The sequence below is a fragment of the Canis lupus genome, chromosome 27 (genome assembly GCF_011100685.1).
Source record: "Canis lupus familiaris isolate Mischka breed German Shepherd chromosome 27, alternate assembly UU_Cfam_GSD_1.0, whole genome shotgun sequence".
Classification (NCBI taxonomy): Eukaryota; Metazoa; Chordata; class Mammalia; order Carnivora; family Canidae; genus Canis; species Canis lupus.
The window spans coordinates 33,370,472-33,387,542 of record NC_049248.1 but is presented as its reverse complement, the minus strand read 5'-3'; the positions used below and the strand labels follow the sequence as shown (position 1 = coordinate 33,387,542).

At 35.0% G+C, this 17,071-nt stretch overlaps 2 protein-coding genes across 9 annotated transcripts in view; both read right to left on the bottom strand.

Moving 5' to 3' along the window:
• Positions 1–11,636, bottom strand: part of LOC119877648 (submaxillary mucin-like protein) — a 58,395-nt gene extending 46,759 nt beyond the window's left edge. For 3 of the 5 annotated variants that reach the window (XM_038577313.1, XM_038577316.1, XM_038577317.1), the window contains exons 1-7: positions 11,579–11,636; positions 10,527–10,568; positions 9,990–10,022; positions 9,578–9,622; positions 2,326–2,364; positions 1,371–1,466; positions 280–378 (exon numbers count right to left, since the gene is read on the bottom strand). In XM_038577313.1, coding sequence (XP_038433241.1) covers positions 280–378; positions 1,371–1,466; positions 2,326–2,364; positions 9,578–9,622; positions 9,990–10,022; positions 10,527–10,568; positions 11,579–11,621 — 397 coding nt within the window. In that variant the 5' untranslated portion in view covers positions 11,622–11,636. The remainder of the gene's footprint in view (positions 1–279; positions 379–1,370; positions 1,467–2,325; positions 2,365–9,577; positions 9,623–9,989; positions 10,023–10,526; positions 10,569–11,578) is intronic. The other 2 variants (XM_038577314.1, XM_038577315.1) reach the window with 2 other exon arrangements.
• Positions 11,637–12,080: 444 nt separating this feature from the next.
• Positions 12,081–17,071, bottom strand: part of MUC19 (mucin 19, oligomeric) — a 49,012-nt gene continuing 44,021 nt past the window's right edge. For all 4 annotated transcript variants that reach the window (XM_038577308.1, XM_038577309.1, XM_038577310.1 and 1 more), the window contains 7 exons: positions 16,683–16,787; positions 16,396–16,590; positions 15,367–15,606; positions 15,131–15,287; positions 13,840–13,965; positions 12,860–13,001; positions 12,081–12,232 (listed from right to left, as the gene is read on the bottom strand). In XM_038577308.1, coding sequence (XP_038433236.1) covers positions 12,178–12,232; positions 12,860–13,001; positions 13,840–13,965; positions 15,131–15,287; positions 15,367–15,606; positions 16,396–16,590; positions 16,683–16,787 — 1,020 coding nt within the window. In that variant the 3' untranslated portion in view covers positions 12,081–12,177. The remainder of the gene's footprint in view (positions 12,233–12,859; positions 13,002–13,839; positions 13,966–15,130; positions 15,288–15,366; positions 15,607–16,395; positions 16,591–16,682; positions 16,788–17,071) is intronic.

Sequence of the window (17,071 nt, the reverse complement as noted above, 5' to 3'; positions counted from 1 at the left end):
CACAAAGCCTTCCTCCTCCTCACTACACCGAATGTGCTGGATCCATAGGGAAGGTGGTTGGAGAACTCTTCTTTGAGACCTCTCCAAAGAGTGAGTGAGTCGCAAGCTACTCACATCTGACCTGATGCGACAGACATGCTGCCATGAAGGCCCCCAAACACATGGAGAGTCGGCTCATGAAGATGGTCTCTCCCACTTGACCAGGAGCGACTCCCTCCTGGCATTAGCCACTGGCCGCTTGCCTGAGGTGCCTGAGGAGAAGCTCCCAACTTGGCATACCTGCTCTGCCTCCCAAGGTCGTGCCTGGGGCGCCGGAGTCTCCACGTGTGCTCTCACTGCCGGGTGCTGCTGTGAAGCCCTTGGAAACTCCTGGGGTCCCTGTCACGACAGCGGGGAAAGGCTTTGACCTCCAGCGTGGCAGCAGCTTGCCTGCATACCACACCCTTGGTGCAGAGGACAGCAGGGAGCTTCCTAGCCTCAAAGGGTCACCGAGGGACTCCTAGGATGTCCACAGCTAGCTAGCTCATCTCCAAGTCCTACAATCAGCAGCTCAGTCTGGAGCGTGACTTGGGTCATGCTCAGTGCCATTCCTAGGTCCATCAATATCAGCTCTGTTTGGTCAATGGTTGAGATGCTTTCGTGCTGAAAGCAACACCTGTGGCAATGGATGCCATGAGGCACTATGATGCTATTCTCCTATCTTCTCCTGGGACACATTCTCCTATGCAGTTGGTTCCCATGGTGGCAGTTTGGCGCCATTCCATGCGTGGCCAAGACTTCTGGCTTCTAATCCTGCCCCTGCATACCCAGAGGTCTTTCTTGCTGTTCCTCCTTCTTGAGACCTAGTGACCTTCCCAAGTGCCATGGTGTCAGTGTGCATTACGTACCCTCGCTTGGCTTTGGAGCATAGTCTCAGAGCTTAGTGTGCCATAGAAAGATGAGTGAATGCGGACATGTGAAAACAATGCCTAATCCTAACATTTAGGGTTGTCTCCAACTCATCCATCAGCTGACTTCAACCTGCCTGCCACTCGACCCCCACCCCCAGCCACTCTCAGCGTATGCTACTGTCTCCAGGGTGTCGGTGCTCCTGACTGGGAAAGGAGGACTCCTAGTGGATTGAAGTCCTGGAAGCTCTAGAATTTGACTCATTTCTTTCTTCCACCTCCTCTGAAGCCTGTGTTGAGTGGTACCCTTCTCTTGATGGTGACGCAAAGGCATACGCCTGCTGCCATATCTACCAGTGCTGACATGTCTTCAGCTAAGGTCTCAGATGTCTTTGGATTGTCAACTGTGATACTGAGCAGCAGCTTTGCCTAATGCTGGTTGCTTAGGTGTGGATGGTAGAGTGGCTTCTGAACTCCACTCACCTGCTATTTGCCCAGTACTGGTGAAGCTGGGTCCCTCTGTAGCCCTGCCCTCGTTTCTAGCTTCTAGGGTCGTTGGAAATGGACTCCCAGCAACACCTGAAAAAATATACAAGGAATTTCTCATTTCAATGACATTTGCATTGTACTTCACAAGAAGAATTTCACTGTTCACTCAATTCCCACTACAGAACCTGGAATCGTGGATCCAGCAACTTCTTGTCCATTGTCACCTAAATTTTTCTTCAAGTCCATCTTATTTCCTAGATTTGGTTTCCCTCCTTTTTCTATTTTATTGTCTTTGTTGCTTCTCTATTCATGTTTTTACTTATTTATTTATTGTTTCATTCTTATTTATTTATTCCATCTACTAATCTCTATCTATCTCTTTATCTATGTCTCTATGTATTTAGTTATCTATACTTATTCATTTTAATCTCATATTCTCCATCTTGACCCGTTTTCAGTACTAATTCTTATATTTCTCTCTATGAGGTTTCTTTTAATGAAAGGGAACCTTCAGCTCTAATGACACTGTTGCTCAGGGATGATAGTCACTATGATGAATTGTTGGACATAGCCACTTGCTCCTTTATACTGAGATCAGCAGATTTGTTTAGATATAGGCATGCTTTGTCATATCTCATACTTTTCCTTTGGCATTTGATGTGATTTAGTTGTGTTTTAAATTCTATATTACTAGTGGATGACATTGAAGAAAATAAATCTGGAATCCCTATTAGAGTCAATCCATCTGACCTGGTCATAGACAAGTTAAGTTCATGTTGTATTTTCTTGGTTTGTCAATCCATGCCAAAACCTCGCTAAGTTACTTGTTTGCAACGTTATGTCTGAAGCTATACACCCGACCAATTTTTTCTCACAAACTCAAAGTTACTAACAATTTGCACTGGGAGATGTTTTTTTTACTTCCAAAGACAGTAATTAAGATACTAACCTGTACTAAAACGTTCACTCCAAAGACCTGGAGTTGTTCCTGTGAATGAAAAGAGAAATGAGGGTCAACAGGGTCTCTCAGTATGTGAATCGTCTGACTCTTAAAGTTGGCTGGAGTCATGATCTCAGGCTTGTGGGATCAAGGCCCTCATTGGGCAGCTGGCTGTGCATGGATCTTGCTGAAGATCCTTTCTCCCTCTCTCCCTCTGCCTCTCCCCCTCACCACCCCTCACCACCACCTCCACCACCACCTCCCAGCACTTTCAAAGACCTGGGCTCTGAAGAGTGAAGTGACTTTTACAAGAGAGCTGCTAGGTAGTGTGTAGGCTTGGACTAGATCCAAATCACCCCATCCCCAGGAGTCCAACCCATATTGCTTTTTAGATTACCCTTCCTCTACATATCATGATGGGCCTCAAGTCATGTTTTGAGTATGTATACATCATATACATGGAATCGTTCTAGGTTAGACTAGTATAAAATGCCACTTCATATCAAATAAGTAATAAAGTGTTCTTTCTTCCTTGCTGCACCAGAAGGATATGATAAATATGTAAGATAGTTGGAGAGCAATTTTCTGTGAGAATTCTCCAAAGTAGTGGCATGGTTTCATTGGCAAGAATTGTTCATTTGGTGTTTTGCATCCTCTACCCACAGACCAACCAAGTCAGATCCGATCTTTCCTCACTGACCAAATATCAATTGGACATTGAATTAAAATGTATTGCCTATCTGGATGTGAGGATCCCCTAGAATGACTATTTGGCTTTGCCCCACAGACGCTATCAAGCTGAGAATGATGTAGCAGGATAGAGAGAGAGATGCTACAAAACATTTTAGTGCATATGCCATTTCCCACACCAGATGGAACCTTGAGTGAATTTCAATGATTCTCATTTGAGCTCATTCACTTTGAACTGAACAACCTTGAATGAAAAGCAGCAGCCTCCCATGGAACATAAGCAACTCTTCTTCAAACAAGCCATAACAGAATAGGCTCTGATCAACAGGGAGTAAAGGGTAACACAGCAGTTCACCATAGATGGTAGGGCACAGATTAAGTGATTTTGGCATAGGAATGAGAAAACACATCTCCAGGCCTTTCCTTGGGATGAGTGGGGCTCACAGGGCCACAGGGTCTCTTAGATTGAGATGGGGACCTTAAAGACCCATCTTTAATCAGGGCTTGAAGAGTTCTCTAAACTTGTCACAGATTGGAGGACATACCAGTTGGGCTACACTAACACAGCTTCCCCCCACCCTCACCCCCAGATCAACTTCCGAAGGTAGAAGTCAGAAATGGTGGGTGTGGCGATAAAAATAGGGACTCTCTTTTACTACCATGAATACAAAAGAACAATCCCCTTTTCTTCATGGTTTCCTTATCAAAGCTGAAAGAACCTTCCTGTTCTCTTTCCTTTTGACATCCATAACCACTGCCGTGACACTCGGCTTTTCTTTCCCTTTTAAATGAACTTATATGCCTAAAGTACTCGATATCGTCATTCCTGTGGATCCCTTTTTTGTTGCCAAGACATGAGTGCTAATAGGAAGAGCTGCCTTTACCAAAATATTGATATCTCTGTGCATTATGCAGTAGTACTCCTGCAACCCTTTGCAAGTGACTGTGTAGGCCCATTTATTCTTTCCTCCTGCTAAACTTCTTTCAAAGAGTTTCAGCAATTTTATTACTTTTGCCTTGCTTGTATCTTACCTCAGGAGAGACTGAACAATTAGAATAAAACCTGGCAATTCATTTTTCTGCTACTTCTAGCATTTCCTGATGACTTTAAGAATCACTTTCATTCTTATAGAAAAATTATTTTGTTAATTTCCCCTGAGTGGATTCCATTGGACTCAGCACATATGTCTGAATATCAGGGTGAAGGAGGATCCATAACATGTTCCCAAACAAACAACAATTTGAATAGTGCAAAGTTTGCAGATTTTGCAACAGATCATATTTCTGATAAAAACAACCCATGAAGTTGATGTTCCTCCAGGAAGAATTGTTTCTGATTACTGAAAACCTATCTAACTCCTTTGCTAAAAACCTAAGGTCATTTACATCAGGATTTCCTCTTTGGACAATGGTGAGTAGTCATCAGGTTGATTTTACTGAGGACTTAACTGTGTGTGTAACACTCAAGTGGCACTCTCATACCGACTCTTTTCTCCAGTCCTCTAACATAGATCTTTGTCCTCCCCACCCAACACATGAGAAAACTCATGTTCAGAGCGTTGAAAGACTTAAACTAGGTTCATACAGCTGGCAAGTGGAACAGAAGGGATTGAGAATCTTAGGTTTTCAGACCTCTGCTTCCCACTCCACCCAGGTGGCTCTCTATCTTAGCCTGATGTAATGAGGTTCCTTCCATGACGGACGCTGTCTTACAATAAGCTCCTTATACAAACAAAATTCCTATATAAGCTATAGTTGCACCCTTCTGAGATTTTAACCTTTTGATAAAATACGCATTTTAAGCCATCAAATTGTTATGTAACAGAAACTCACTTTTTAATTATATGAACCAGTATCCCATAGGTTCAATGAGCCTTTTAAAATTTCAAAGGCAGTTTACTACATAAACCATCCATTTAACATATGTCCCAAATCTTAATTGTAATATGCCATTATATTCCATTTCTTGATTGATTTTGCTTAAATTTAACCGTATTCTCTTTCTCAAATAACACAGCAGCACTAGGCATGTAATCTAGAAGATCATGTCCTCAAGTTTCATTCTCTCTCAGCCTTTTTTAGCAAACATCCTTGGAAACATAACGTAACTTCTTTTAGCTTCCATTTCCTTGTTAGTATATCAGGGGAATTATGGTATCTACTTCGCAGAATCCTTGTATCAAATGCATCAAACACTTATAATACTGCTCAGTAAATTTTAGCTCTCTTTCAAGATCTTATAATTAAACATACCAAAAAAAACCCACAATTGCACATTTTTTTATTCTACAAGAACTTACTTATTGGAATGGTTGGCTAGATTTCTCTCAGGGCACTTTAACCCTCTGAAAGCATTTACTTAATAGAAAAGAAAAGAGATATGTAATGAATGGAGGAAAGCTTTTTCTTTGCCTATTGTTCCCATGTGTTTTAAAGTTTTCTGTAATGTTTTTCAATTTCATTAAAAGTGAATTTAATTTCTGTGCTCTTTACCTCAAAGATATATGCCACAGTGTAATTATACCTTAGCTTCTATCCAAGAGGCTTGAGTGTAAACTCAAATAAACATCATTCACTCCTGAAGACCTAGTCATTTCTGCTTCTATCTGGCAAGAATGTCTTCCATCCATCTGAGAAAGCTCATTTAAATTTATGGAAAGAAACTTTAAAATAATTTAACTCCTTCAAGTTATAGATGAAAAACAAAACAAAACACTAATGGTCAGTGAAAAGTCCTTGATTCAGGGAAGCATCTGATCCAGTACTTGATTAAAATTACTTCATCCATGGAACATGATAATGCCCTATAGGTCCCCTCTGCTCAGACATTTTTTAAAAACATAAATCTTACCTATATGTTCTAGAATCATATTTTTATATCAAACTCATTTCTTAAAGCAGAAAATAAAAGTAAAAAAGCTTTGACTAAATTAAATCAAACCACTAATCACATTGGGTCTATTCAAAAGCATATATATATTATCCAAAATGAAATTACATTTAGAACACTTAATCTATAAGTAAAATCCTGGGTGAAATGGGTTTCCATGTCTAAGAAAGAATCCTTTCACATATTGCAGAGAGTTCATGAAGAGGCAGCACCCCTTCAAAATGATGTGCTTTCCTAGCTTTATTGTATCTGGAAATGTTAGGCTTCTGCTTTTAAATATCTATTTAAATATTTTTAGTTGATGAATACTATATTTAGAATGTAACAATAAACTTTGATAGTGATAATGACTACACTCCTATTTTGGCATCTGCTTTTCTCATCACTGATCAAGCAGCTCACCCCTAAAAAGCTAAAAAACAAAAATCATTATGCAGCTATGAATTCATCACAATTTGTCAGTTGCTGTTCAACCTTTACACCATGAATGTCACTAAAAAGAAATGGAAAGTGACTTTCAAGTCTACAATTTGTGTAAGGCAATTGTTCCACAAAAAGATTTTATTTCTTTAAAAAATATTCACAAGGCAAATATTTTAAATGGTTTTATTTTCACTATGGTATGATGCTTATTGGGTGAAATTAGAAAAAAACACGAAGTTTAAAAAGGAAACAAAAAGTTATGTTGGTGTGTCTTAAAATGAAGTATTTTATTCCTACATGGATAATGAAAAACACCACCACCAGACTTGGCTTTTCTTTTTTCCTTTTAGAACTTCAAAATATACCAACCAGTAAACATGCAACTAGCACTTTCTAAGATTCTCCTGATTGCCATACTGACTTTATATAAATTGCTATGATTTCTGAGTCAGAAGTAAATGGGCATGTGGTCTCTTATGGTTGTTCAAATTCAGAAATGTCACATTTCAGTCTGAATATTTGGTGTCCAATCCTTGAGTTCATAGCACAAGCTGAAGTAGACAATTTAATTCAATTAGTTAAGTGAATCAACAAAGATGAACAAGTGGTATGATGCAAGCCTAAAAGTCACAGATTTTTGGAAAACTAAATCAATGATTCCTTGCATGACTTCTAAATTCCCTCCTGTTATGTATGATATGGGCATAGTCTCAGAAAGATGTGGGATAGAGAATGAGGAACTAAGAGTTAAACAAGTGTTACTACTGCTGTTCACATTTAAAATTTAGAATTAACTAATAACCACAATTTTGTATGCCTCAGTTCATCTGGGAAATAAGCACATACAGATTTATTCCAGCAGTAAGATAAGCTACATTACACTATTAAAGAATGCTGGAAAGATATCATTGTTTGATAACCTGATAACCAATGTTTTCTGCAGATTGGGATTATTTGAGTAAATTTATTTCAAACACATACAATATGTGGCACAGAATTTTAACATGAAAAAATTATTTTTGTCTCCTGATTTTAGAAAAATGTTGACACAGCCTTAATGATTCACATCTTTGAAATGATAATTTCTGGCAATAATTCTGGCTTATACAGATAACAAGGAAAAGAAAAACAATGCTGATTTCTCTCTACATCACACCAGAAAATTCCTTTTTCATCTGATCTTTGTGATACAGTATATTACAACATTTTACTAAATTAGTAATATTATGCTTATAGAACATGAAATATTCGCTGGAACTTTAGTGAAATTAAATAAAACCCTAGGATTCAGCAAGGCTATGCATTAAATGTCATAAATGACACCTCATGAATTCAGAGGGAAAAAATCGTCTGAGTAATTTTTACTATAACTCAATTCTACATTAGATTTAGGAGTTTTAAATAGTATGGTAGAGATAATTGATGAGATTTTTGTAGTGTTTTAAAGTTTATTAGACTTTTTTATCTAAAACTTCATTAGTTGCTCACAAAAACTCCTTAATTGACTCATGACCTTCTGTTTTATATAAAACGTTTGCTTGCTATAATACCAAGTGTTGGAAAAATAAAATTGCCAAATATCATATTCAAAACTGAATTCTTGGGGAAAGAAAAGAAATGAAAGGAAATATATGTGTTAACTGGAAAAATCATGCCAGTTTTCTTCGTTCTGAGTGCCTACTGTGATATAGGATAAGGATGACACCTTTACCTTAAATAGTTATTGAAATTACTCGTGACTCATGCATAACTATACAATTTTACAAATCAACAGTCAAGAGTAGGTTTATTTCCTTACATGGTCACAAGATTCAACAATTTTAATAGCTGGACAAATGATTTTAACCAAAAGAGAACTATAAAGCAATGAAATTAATCTTGGAAACAGAACCAGGCCAAGAATTAGAAAGTCAGCCCATTGCTTATGGCTGAAATAATATGTAGCTGGAAATTTATTCTGCATTGTATAAGAAACAACCTAGAAGAACTATCAGGATGAAACTGTAGCTAGGCCTTGGCAAGGAAATTTACAACTGTAGAATAGGGAAAAATACTTCTAAAACCTATCAGTCTTTCTAAGATTTATACTGAACAAGTCAGTAGTGCTTAGTGTTGTTAATGGCATACAACATAAGAGAAAGTTTGGTAAGAACTAAACTTGTTAGGTTGGGTATTTTTAATGATATTCCATGGTATAATGGCTGATACTTTTAAGATACATATATTTGCCCTTTAAATATAAGTCATATATTAATCGTCAAATAAATCAGACAATAAGAATTACCAAAGTACCCAAAATTATAGTCATAATTCTATATCATGACATAAAATTACAATCCAAAAATAGTCTTCATTTTGCACTATATATTTGTATTTTAGAGAAAGAATATTGCATCAGTGAATAAAATGTATAAAGTGTAAGATTTATCAATATAAATAAATCTAATAGTTTATCCTTCCCCAGAAGTTCTGTGCCTCCCTCTTCCCTTCCCCTCGCAAAAAAAAAAAAAAAAAAAGAAAAAAAAAGAAAAAAGAAAAAAAGAAAAAAAAAGAAAAATCCAAATTTGAAATTTGGGATAGGGAAAAAGAAATATCATCCATTTATTCTACAATATTTACTGAATATATAGCTTGGAACTAGGTGTGGTTGGAAATACAGGGATTCCAAAACATGGTCTGAGATTTCAAGAATGTTAACTAGGTTTGTGATCATTTTGTAATATATAGAAATACCAAATCACTATGAGGTTTCCCTGAAACTAATATAATGTTATATGTCAATTATACTTCAATGAAAAATATCATGGATTTAAATATATATACATATTTTTTAAGGCAGGGGAGATACCATGATCATAAATTTATTTATTTTAGTGAGAAAGAGAGCATGCACACATGTACATGCAAGGGGAGGAGCAGAGGGCAAAGGTGAAAGACAAGCAGACTCCCCACTGAGCACAGTGCACCATATGGGGCTTGATATAAAGACCCTGAGATCAGGACTTGAGCTAAAATCAAGGGTGGGATGCTTAACCAACTAGGCCACCCAGGCACCCTTATATACATATATTTTTTAAAAAATAGAGTATGTAATTAATAACAAGAGAAAGAGAAATAGTGTTTAATTAGGGGAAGAAAAAGTCCTATGTACAAATGAGTGGATAATGTTGATTGAAATATATTTTAAATTTTAAAAAACCGCTTTTAATATATGTAAAACGTGTATTTGTCATTTTATAAGCTTTCTGATTCACCTACCTATTGTTTCACTGCTTGATGTCATAAGCATTGGAATGGAAGCTGCTGAATTAGAGAAAATGATGGAAAAAATTAATTTTGTATAGTGGGGAAATTATGCCTCTGAGAACATCTATATTTATATGTCAAATGGATCAATTTGAAATTAAAATTTTAAAGAAATTTGATCATATAGGTGATTAGATGTTAGCATGTAAAATTAAAGCTTTCAAATCCTTAGACCACCTGTAAAAGGCAAAGAAAAGATAATTTTGTATAACATTTTTCCAAAATGTTCCTCTAAAACATTCTTAAAAACAAGACAAAATTCCCCATAAAATGTCATCATAAAGGTATAATATTGCAAAAGGTGGTTTTGTTTTTTTTTTAATGCCCTCTTGATTAAGTTGGGTGGTTGAAGATTATGACTTACCTGTGCCTGAGCTACTGGTTACTGATGTAATTACTATACAAAGAAGGAGACAAATATTTGAGACTGTATGTTAAATTGTGTTAAAAGACAAAATTAAATATTTATCTAGTGACATGTTTATATCTAAAATGCAAATAATTATTAATGTAACAGTTAAATTCGTTTTTGAGATATTCACGCATTTCAATAAACTTTAGTTCTTTGGCTATTGCTGTATTAGAAATCATTCAATTAAAGTTAAGATTCCTTGATATTAGTAAAAGAGAAATGGCAAATTACTTTTAAAGAATTTAACATAGAATTTTCTTCATTTTCTCCAAATTAGTAGTATGCAGAATATTCTTTTTAGGATATATAACCTCTGAATAGAGAAGATGTTCTTCACCAATATTACAGTTGGATATAGACTCTGCTATTTGGCATTTAGGAAATAAATAGGGAATGACAAATTTGAAAAAAGGGCCAAATTGCCAGAATTGCAAATTCACTTTGCTGCCAATTTAGAAATTATAAAGGCAAACTTTTTTTTTTTTTTACCTGATTCAGTGCTTAATATGGAGGTAACTGTTGTAGTAGAAACTGTGGGAGAAGAAAATATCTATGAAAATTAAATTACTTGAATAATTTTATTGGGAAGTTTAGTTTAAAAAAACATTTACTATAAACTAAACATTTCTAAAATTGTATTCAGAGGTTAAGTGACAAAATAATCTCTCATTTAAATCAACACAAATAACCTTATATATTTATGATAAGTCCATCAAAAATAACTATTTTCTGTTATTACCACTTAGCCAAAATCTCATAGGAATTTTATAAGGTCTATTTAAGGGCCAAGAAATAAGATTCAGAACCCTGACATGTTATAACTTAGCTATAGGTAAGTGATCAGTAGTAACTAAAATTTAAATAGCATTTTACAGACAATAACACAATTTTAAATATATTCTCAAAATCTAAGTTTCAATTTAATTTACTGTCTCTTAATTGACACTATCTCTGTATATCAATCTATAGGAAACAAAATCCCACCTTGAATCACGCAAAACAGGAATATATAAGTGTACTGTAGCAATTCTAAGTATACTTATATTGCCAGTAAATTACATGTCCTGAAACTAAAGGTGAACTACATTCTCTCCACACTCTCTTGAATGGACATAACTGTAATGTCCTTATAGCAAATATATGAGTTAAGAAAAAGAAATTAATTTTTAATTTCTATGTTTTCAGATTACTTCCCAGTGTAATCATGATTTTAAAATATTTACTTCATGAGAGATCACATTCAACTCATTTTTATTCCACTTGTTCCAATTACTATCTAAAAATGTCAGGCTTTGGATGATGATATTTAACTAATAAGCATACATTACCTAATGTATGTTCTATCATATTCTTAACTGAATACACAGGAGTATAGTGAAATAATATTTTGACAGATTTTCTAATAACTATTCATTCTAATTTGAAATTTTTATAACAGATTTACCAGCATACTTTTTACTGGCACAGACTTTTGTGAAACTATAAAAGATTTCCCACAAAAAGAAATCAGAAATACACATTGAAAATCACGATGATTTTACCTGTGAATGTTGAATTTGCAGAAGCAGTTTCTGAAATAATCATAAATTACTATTATAAGAACGAAACATTGTGAAAAAAATCTCAATTTCCTATGAATTTGCCTATGAATTATCTGTATCTTATTTATTTTACTTACCTATGCCTATGAATTATCTGTATCTTGTTTATCTTACTTACTACCCTTTCTGATACAAAACAAGGAGTAGCTCATGTATTCTTTTAAAGCTTATTGAGATTTATTCTTAAGATCTCTGTTGCTCATAAGTGATCCTTCAATCATTTAATTCTATCCATCTAATCCTCACCTTTTGTTCCATTCCCTTATGAAATGATTGTGACTTATGTCTCACTCCCTCAATTCCCAGTGTCTACATATGGTCAGGGTCTCCCATGCAGCAGCAAAACTGCCTCCATTAGCCAGCTGTTGGAATACCTTAGCAGATTTGGTTTTGAAGTGACCCAAAGTGAACAAATACAGTGCAGTGGAATTGTCCCAAACCAGTAAAGAAGGAGCAGTTGGAAGCCTTAAGTACCTACTCCTTTGCTGTTGATGATCTGAAAAGATTCCTAGCCTTTACCTCTCCTTCCCTAGTTCAAGTCAAGTAAAAAGCAAGTACTCACCACTGCACTCCAATTCTCCTGCGATGCAATAGCTGAAAGTTACATTAAAAAAAAATGAGGTTGAAATTTTAACTTCTAATGATATACACCTCCCAAATTTAACAACAAAATGTCTAACCTTGAAAAGTCAAAACAAAAACAAATAAGAGCACAGTAAATAATTGTTTCCCTGGGAATATGCTTCTTTTGTTCACATGCTGTACTATTTGTTATTCATAATCATTTCACTGAGGCATTCTTGATACCTGAAGGAATGTTTTGCAGTCAAGCTGTAAAGTTTGGTTCTTACATTTTTGGCTTCAAACATGACACTGATGGTCATGCTGCTCTACTATAGACTTCCCCTCTTTGCTTCCATGTCATTGTCTGAAGCCTATAAACATGATCTTATATTTACAGAATTAAAACTTTTTTTACCTAAAATTACAAGTGACTTTTTTCTGTCCTGTCTTCTGTATTATAAGATTTAGCAAACCATTTGTTGATATGTGGATTTACTGAAAGTACAAAATAACTGGCACAACCTACGTAAAACTCAATATGAGCGTTCTCATTTAGAAATAAGAGAGCTAAAATTTATATCTATATATTTTTAATTTTTTTCTAAATAAAAATGTAAGAAACAGAATGGTTTATTGGAAAGTTAATAGAACATGTACCATGTTCTTCCACAGTTATCCTGAATCACTCCACCTGCTGGTATGATATCATTATAGAAGCAGCTGCACTCAGATAAAGTGACGCATTTCATGAGGTTCTCATCCAGATAAGGAGCATTATCCGGGCATTTAGCATAACAACCTGTATGAAAAATGACCCACGGTTCATTTCTGTTTATAGAAATGTGTCATACTACATTATATATTTGTAAAGTTATGTAAATGATTACAGGAACTGAAGCAGATAATAGCAAAATGATATCACATTCTTAATGAAAATATATAAATTGAATAAGATTCAAATACTCTTGCAACGGAATATCAACCTAACAACTTACAAATTTTGGCTGGTTTATTTTTTTCTAAAATGTTTCCTAAGGTATTTTAAAGTAATTTGCTACTTTAATGATGGCATGATGTTGAACATAATACAAGGCTTTGATAAACACCTATCTTGAAATGTGAATGCCAGTTCTAAATATCTATTTTAATAAGGATAGATGAAGATCCAGATATCATAATAAAATGAGTTTGAAAGATCCCAAAGCCTGGGAGCTAACACAGAGGCAACTTTGGGAAGTTTTTTCATCATCTTGTTCTCTTGCCACTTCTTCCTAAGATATGTAATGCTAAGAAGAAAGTACTATTTAAGTGTGGGATATAGTTAACTGGACTATACTATACATTGCATTCTGAAACTACATTCTCAACAAATTATATTGTCTAACAGAAGGTATAAAAACTGACAATGGGATCATAGCACTGTGTTTTCCCCCCACCATCTGTCTTATTAAACAAATTATTTATGTCTAAAGAAAATGTTTCTAATGTAGAAATATTAACGTCATGATAAATATAAATATCTATTCATTAATTTACAAAATATAGGACTGAATTGGCAGAAGCTAACATCATTTTTCAGTTTTAAAATATCAATATAATTTGCACTATTTCATAGATATTACAAAAATACACTTTACCTTCTAAAACTGCAGAAAATTTCTGGCCAATAACTTTGTCTCTGCATGTTTTTGTAGTCACTGTACCACAAGGTTCATAGCGCCAACTGCATTCCCCAGGTTCGTTATAATAATCACAGAAGACAGCTATAATTGAATCATTTCAAATTACTGCCATTCATTATATGATGATTTTCACCTTTCATTTTCCAAAGCATTCTTAAAAGGGATTTTGGATGATATTAACAATAAACAGACCTAGAATATATCAGTCTGAATTATCAAGTCCCGTTGGCTTTACCCAAATTGCCATACAAGCTGAAGTAGTTCACAAAAAACGGAGGGGAAGCATATAGGATCAAAACAGCACTTTCCTTTGACATTTCACACTAAGGTTGGTTTGAAGTAGAAAAGTTTATTGATTTTCCCATTTTGAGATATTTTAGATAATAGTCCAGATTCATAATTCCAATGGTCAAGCTTAAGTTACAAAAATAAGTCTGGGGAAATCAGGCTTATTTAATATATAAATAGCCATTCCTGAATGAGGTAACTAAAGATTTCAGTTTTGCATGATAAACTGAACAAAATGTGGATTCAATGGCAATATTTCTCATTTATCATATTCTCTCTCATGATACTTTCCATTAGAATGGAAAGAGTTGACTGATTTCTGCTAAATTAATCATATTCCATACATACCGAGATTCAGCTTATATTCATTTTATAGTTTGTCTTGACGAGTGCTCTAAAAAAGTTTTAAAAAATAATGCTTGAGGACTTTAACCTAAAGTAGTAGATGAGGTAAATGTTTAAGGATATATGACTATACCAAGATAAGTAAACAGTTCATTGTTCATCTAAATATAAATAAGAGATGTTTTCCATCAGTATTTAATTTTTCTCCTGTTAACACAAGAACTTCTGTAACTAAAATTGAAGGTGATGTGCTGTGCTGGGTGCTCTATTTTTTAAAATAGGTACTTTTCCCATGATAAACATATTAACATGTTTTTAAAACTTTCTAGGTACAAGAATATATATTTTTTAAAGATTTTATTTATTTATTCATGAGAAACACACACAGAGAGAGGCAGAGACACAGGCAGAGGGAGAAGCAGGCTCCAAGCAGGAAGCCCTACGCGGGACTCAATCCTGGGTCTCCAGGATCACATCCTGGGCTGAAGGCAACGCTAAACTGGGCTGCCCAAGAATATGTATTTTATAGGAAATATGAGAGGGAGACTGATTACCTAGCAAAACAATTGGATCTCATTACATTTTTAAAGAACAACACATGGACTTTACTTACGACAGAGATCTGGTTTTCTCCATGTGACACAGACTCCAACTGCGCTGCATGCCTCTGCGTACATAGCCACAGCTGTGCAGAATCCCAAGTACTTCCCCTGCGTGTCACATGCACAGGCTTCTTCAATACATGCTTCTAAGTAAGCTTCGGGGTCCACCTAGATAGAGTACAGCACATGAGTCTCTGGGAGCAAAACCTTGTGGGGGACGGTGTCACGGCTCTCAGAGCCATACTACCTTGTGGTGACATTCTTTGAAAATGCTGTCCCGGATGATCTCACATTTTTGCACAGCCCAGGTTTTACAGTATGGGTTTGAGTCACATGGGAAATTTTGTTGTAGTGTGTCTGAACATTTTTGACTCGTTTTCCAGCTATTTCCAAATTCCAGTGCTCCAATAGCTTCTGTTGAATGTCTTGTTATGAAATCATCCTTGAGGTCACCGTTATTATTTCCACAAAGACCACACACTTTGCCCTACAGAGATCAGAAAGGGAAATCAACAAGTAGGTTGTACTATGGATACAGAGATATTAAGAGATGAGATCAGAAAGGAAAATTTAAAAATGAGCAATACTACAGTTGTATATAGACATATATAGATAAGGAAATTATGATTATATATAATACCATGAATCTATTTTATTATTCTTTTTACTAGGCTCCACACCCAACATAGAATTTAAACTCACAACCCTGAGATCAAGGGTCATATGCTCTGCTGATTGAGACAGCCAGGTGACCCTATCACAAATCTATTTTAAATTCCAAATTTTGTAAGGAAACTAGAATCTGTGGATAAGAGTCTACACTTGTTTAATCCAAGATATTTTATATCACAAAATGATTTGGTATTAACTAAGATTGAGAATTAGAATTTAATTTTACAATTTCAGAATCATAAAAAACAAATTATATTCACTAGCTTTAAATTATACAGGAGTATACACTCTAGGTTCCTAGAATATTTGCTCCAAGAAATACACTTAATTTTATCCATTCACCAGGTACCTTAAAATTGTACCCAAGCATGGTTAAACTAGAGTAACCAATCAAGGTTAAACTAGAATGTCTCAGGTTCATTGCATTTTTTTTTTTACCAGATTCTATCATCTTTGATTACATTTCATGTTTCATGATAAGGTTCCGTATGTGGCGGGCTTGTTCTATGACAGAAACTACTACTCTATCACTTTCCATTGACAAATTATCTCAGAAACAAATTATTTTGCTTCCCCGTTCATCACTTATTAATGATATACGTACATGCCATCGAGGATCCAATATAGCAGAAACTCTTGTATTCTTATCCCAAATTATGGTTATTCCATTTGAAAATTTCAGAATCAGGTACAGGCCAACAGTATGCACAGAATATGTATTTCCATTGAATCCACATTCCTTACTTTCTGTAATTTTGGATGCTGTTACTTTTCCATCATGCAAGACAACATTCTGATCCTGTAAATTAAGATAGACTTACAATAACACCATTTTTATCTGGCTATTCATAATCTAAGGGAAAAAATATATAAAGAGAAATAGTACTGTACCTGAAAAGAAACTATGATTTTTCTTGAGCATGTAAGCCCATCTTCACAGCATGGGATGCTTTCTGTTAAAATACGGAATGTGCCATTTTCACGACCACAATAATCCTTTAAGAAGTAAATTATAATAATAGTTAATAAATATCAGTGATGTGGAACTCAAGTACAATATTTGCATCAACTAATTCTTAGACAGTGATACCTTAAACTCAAATAAATTACCATATGCTATATTAGGGAATTTCCAAAAGACAAGAGTTTAACTGCATATATAGATAGTAGTCTTAGCTGAGTCCAACCTAGTTAATTTGCTTTCACTTGGCCGTTTTCCTGTTACTTCTATACAAGTTCAGAATTAGACCATAGGTACACAGTACTTAAATTATATAATA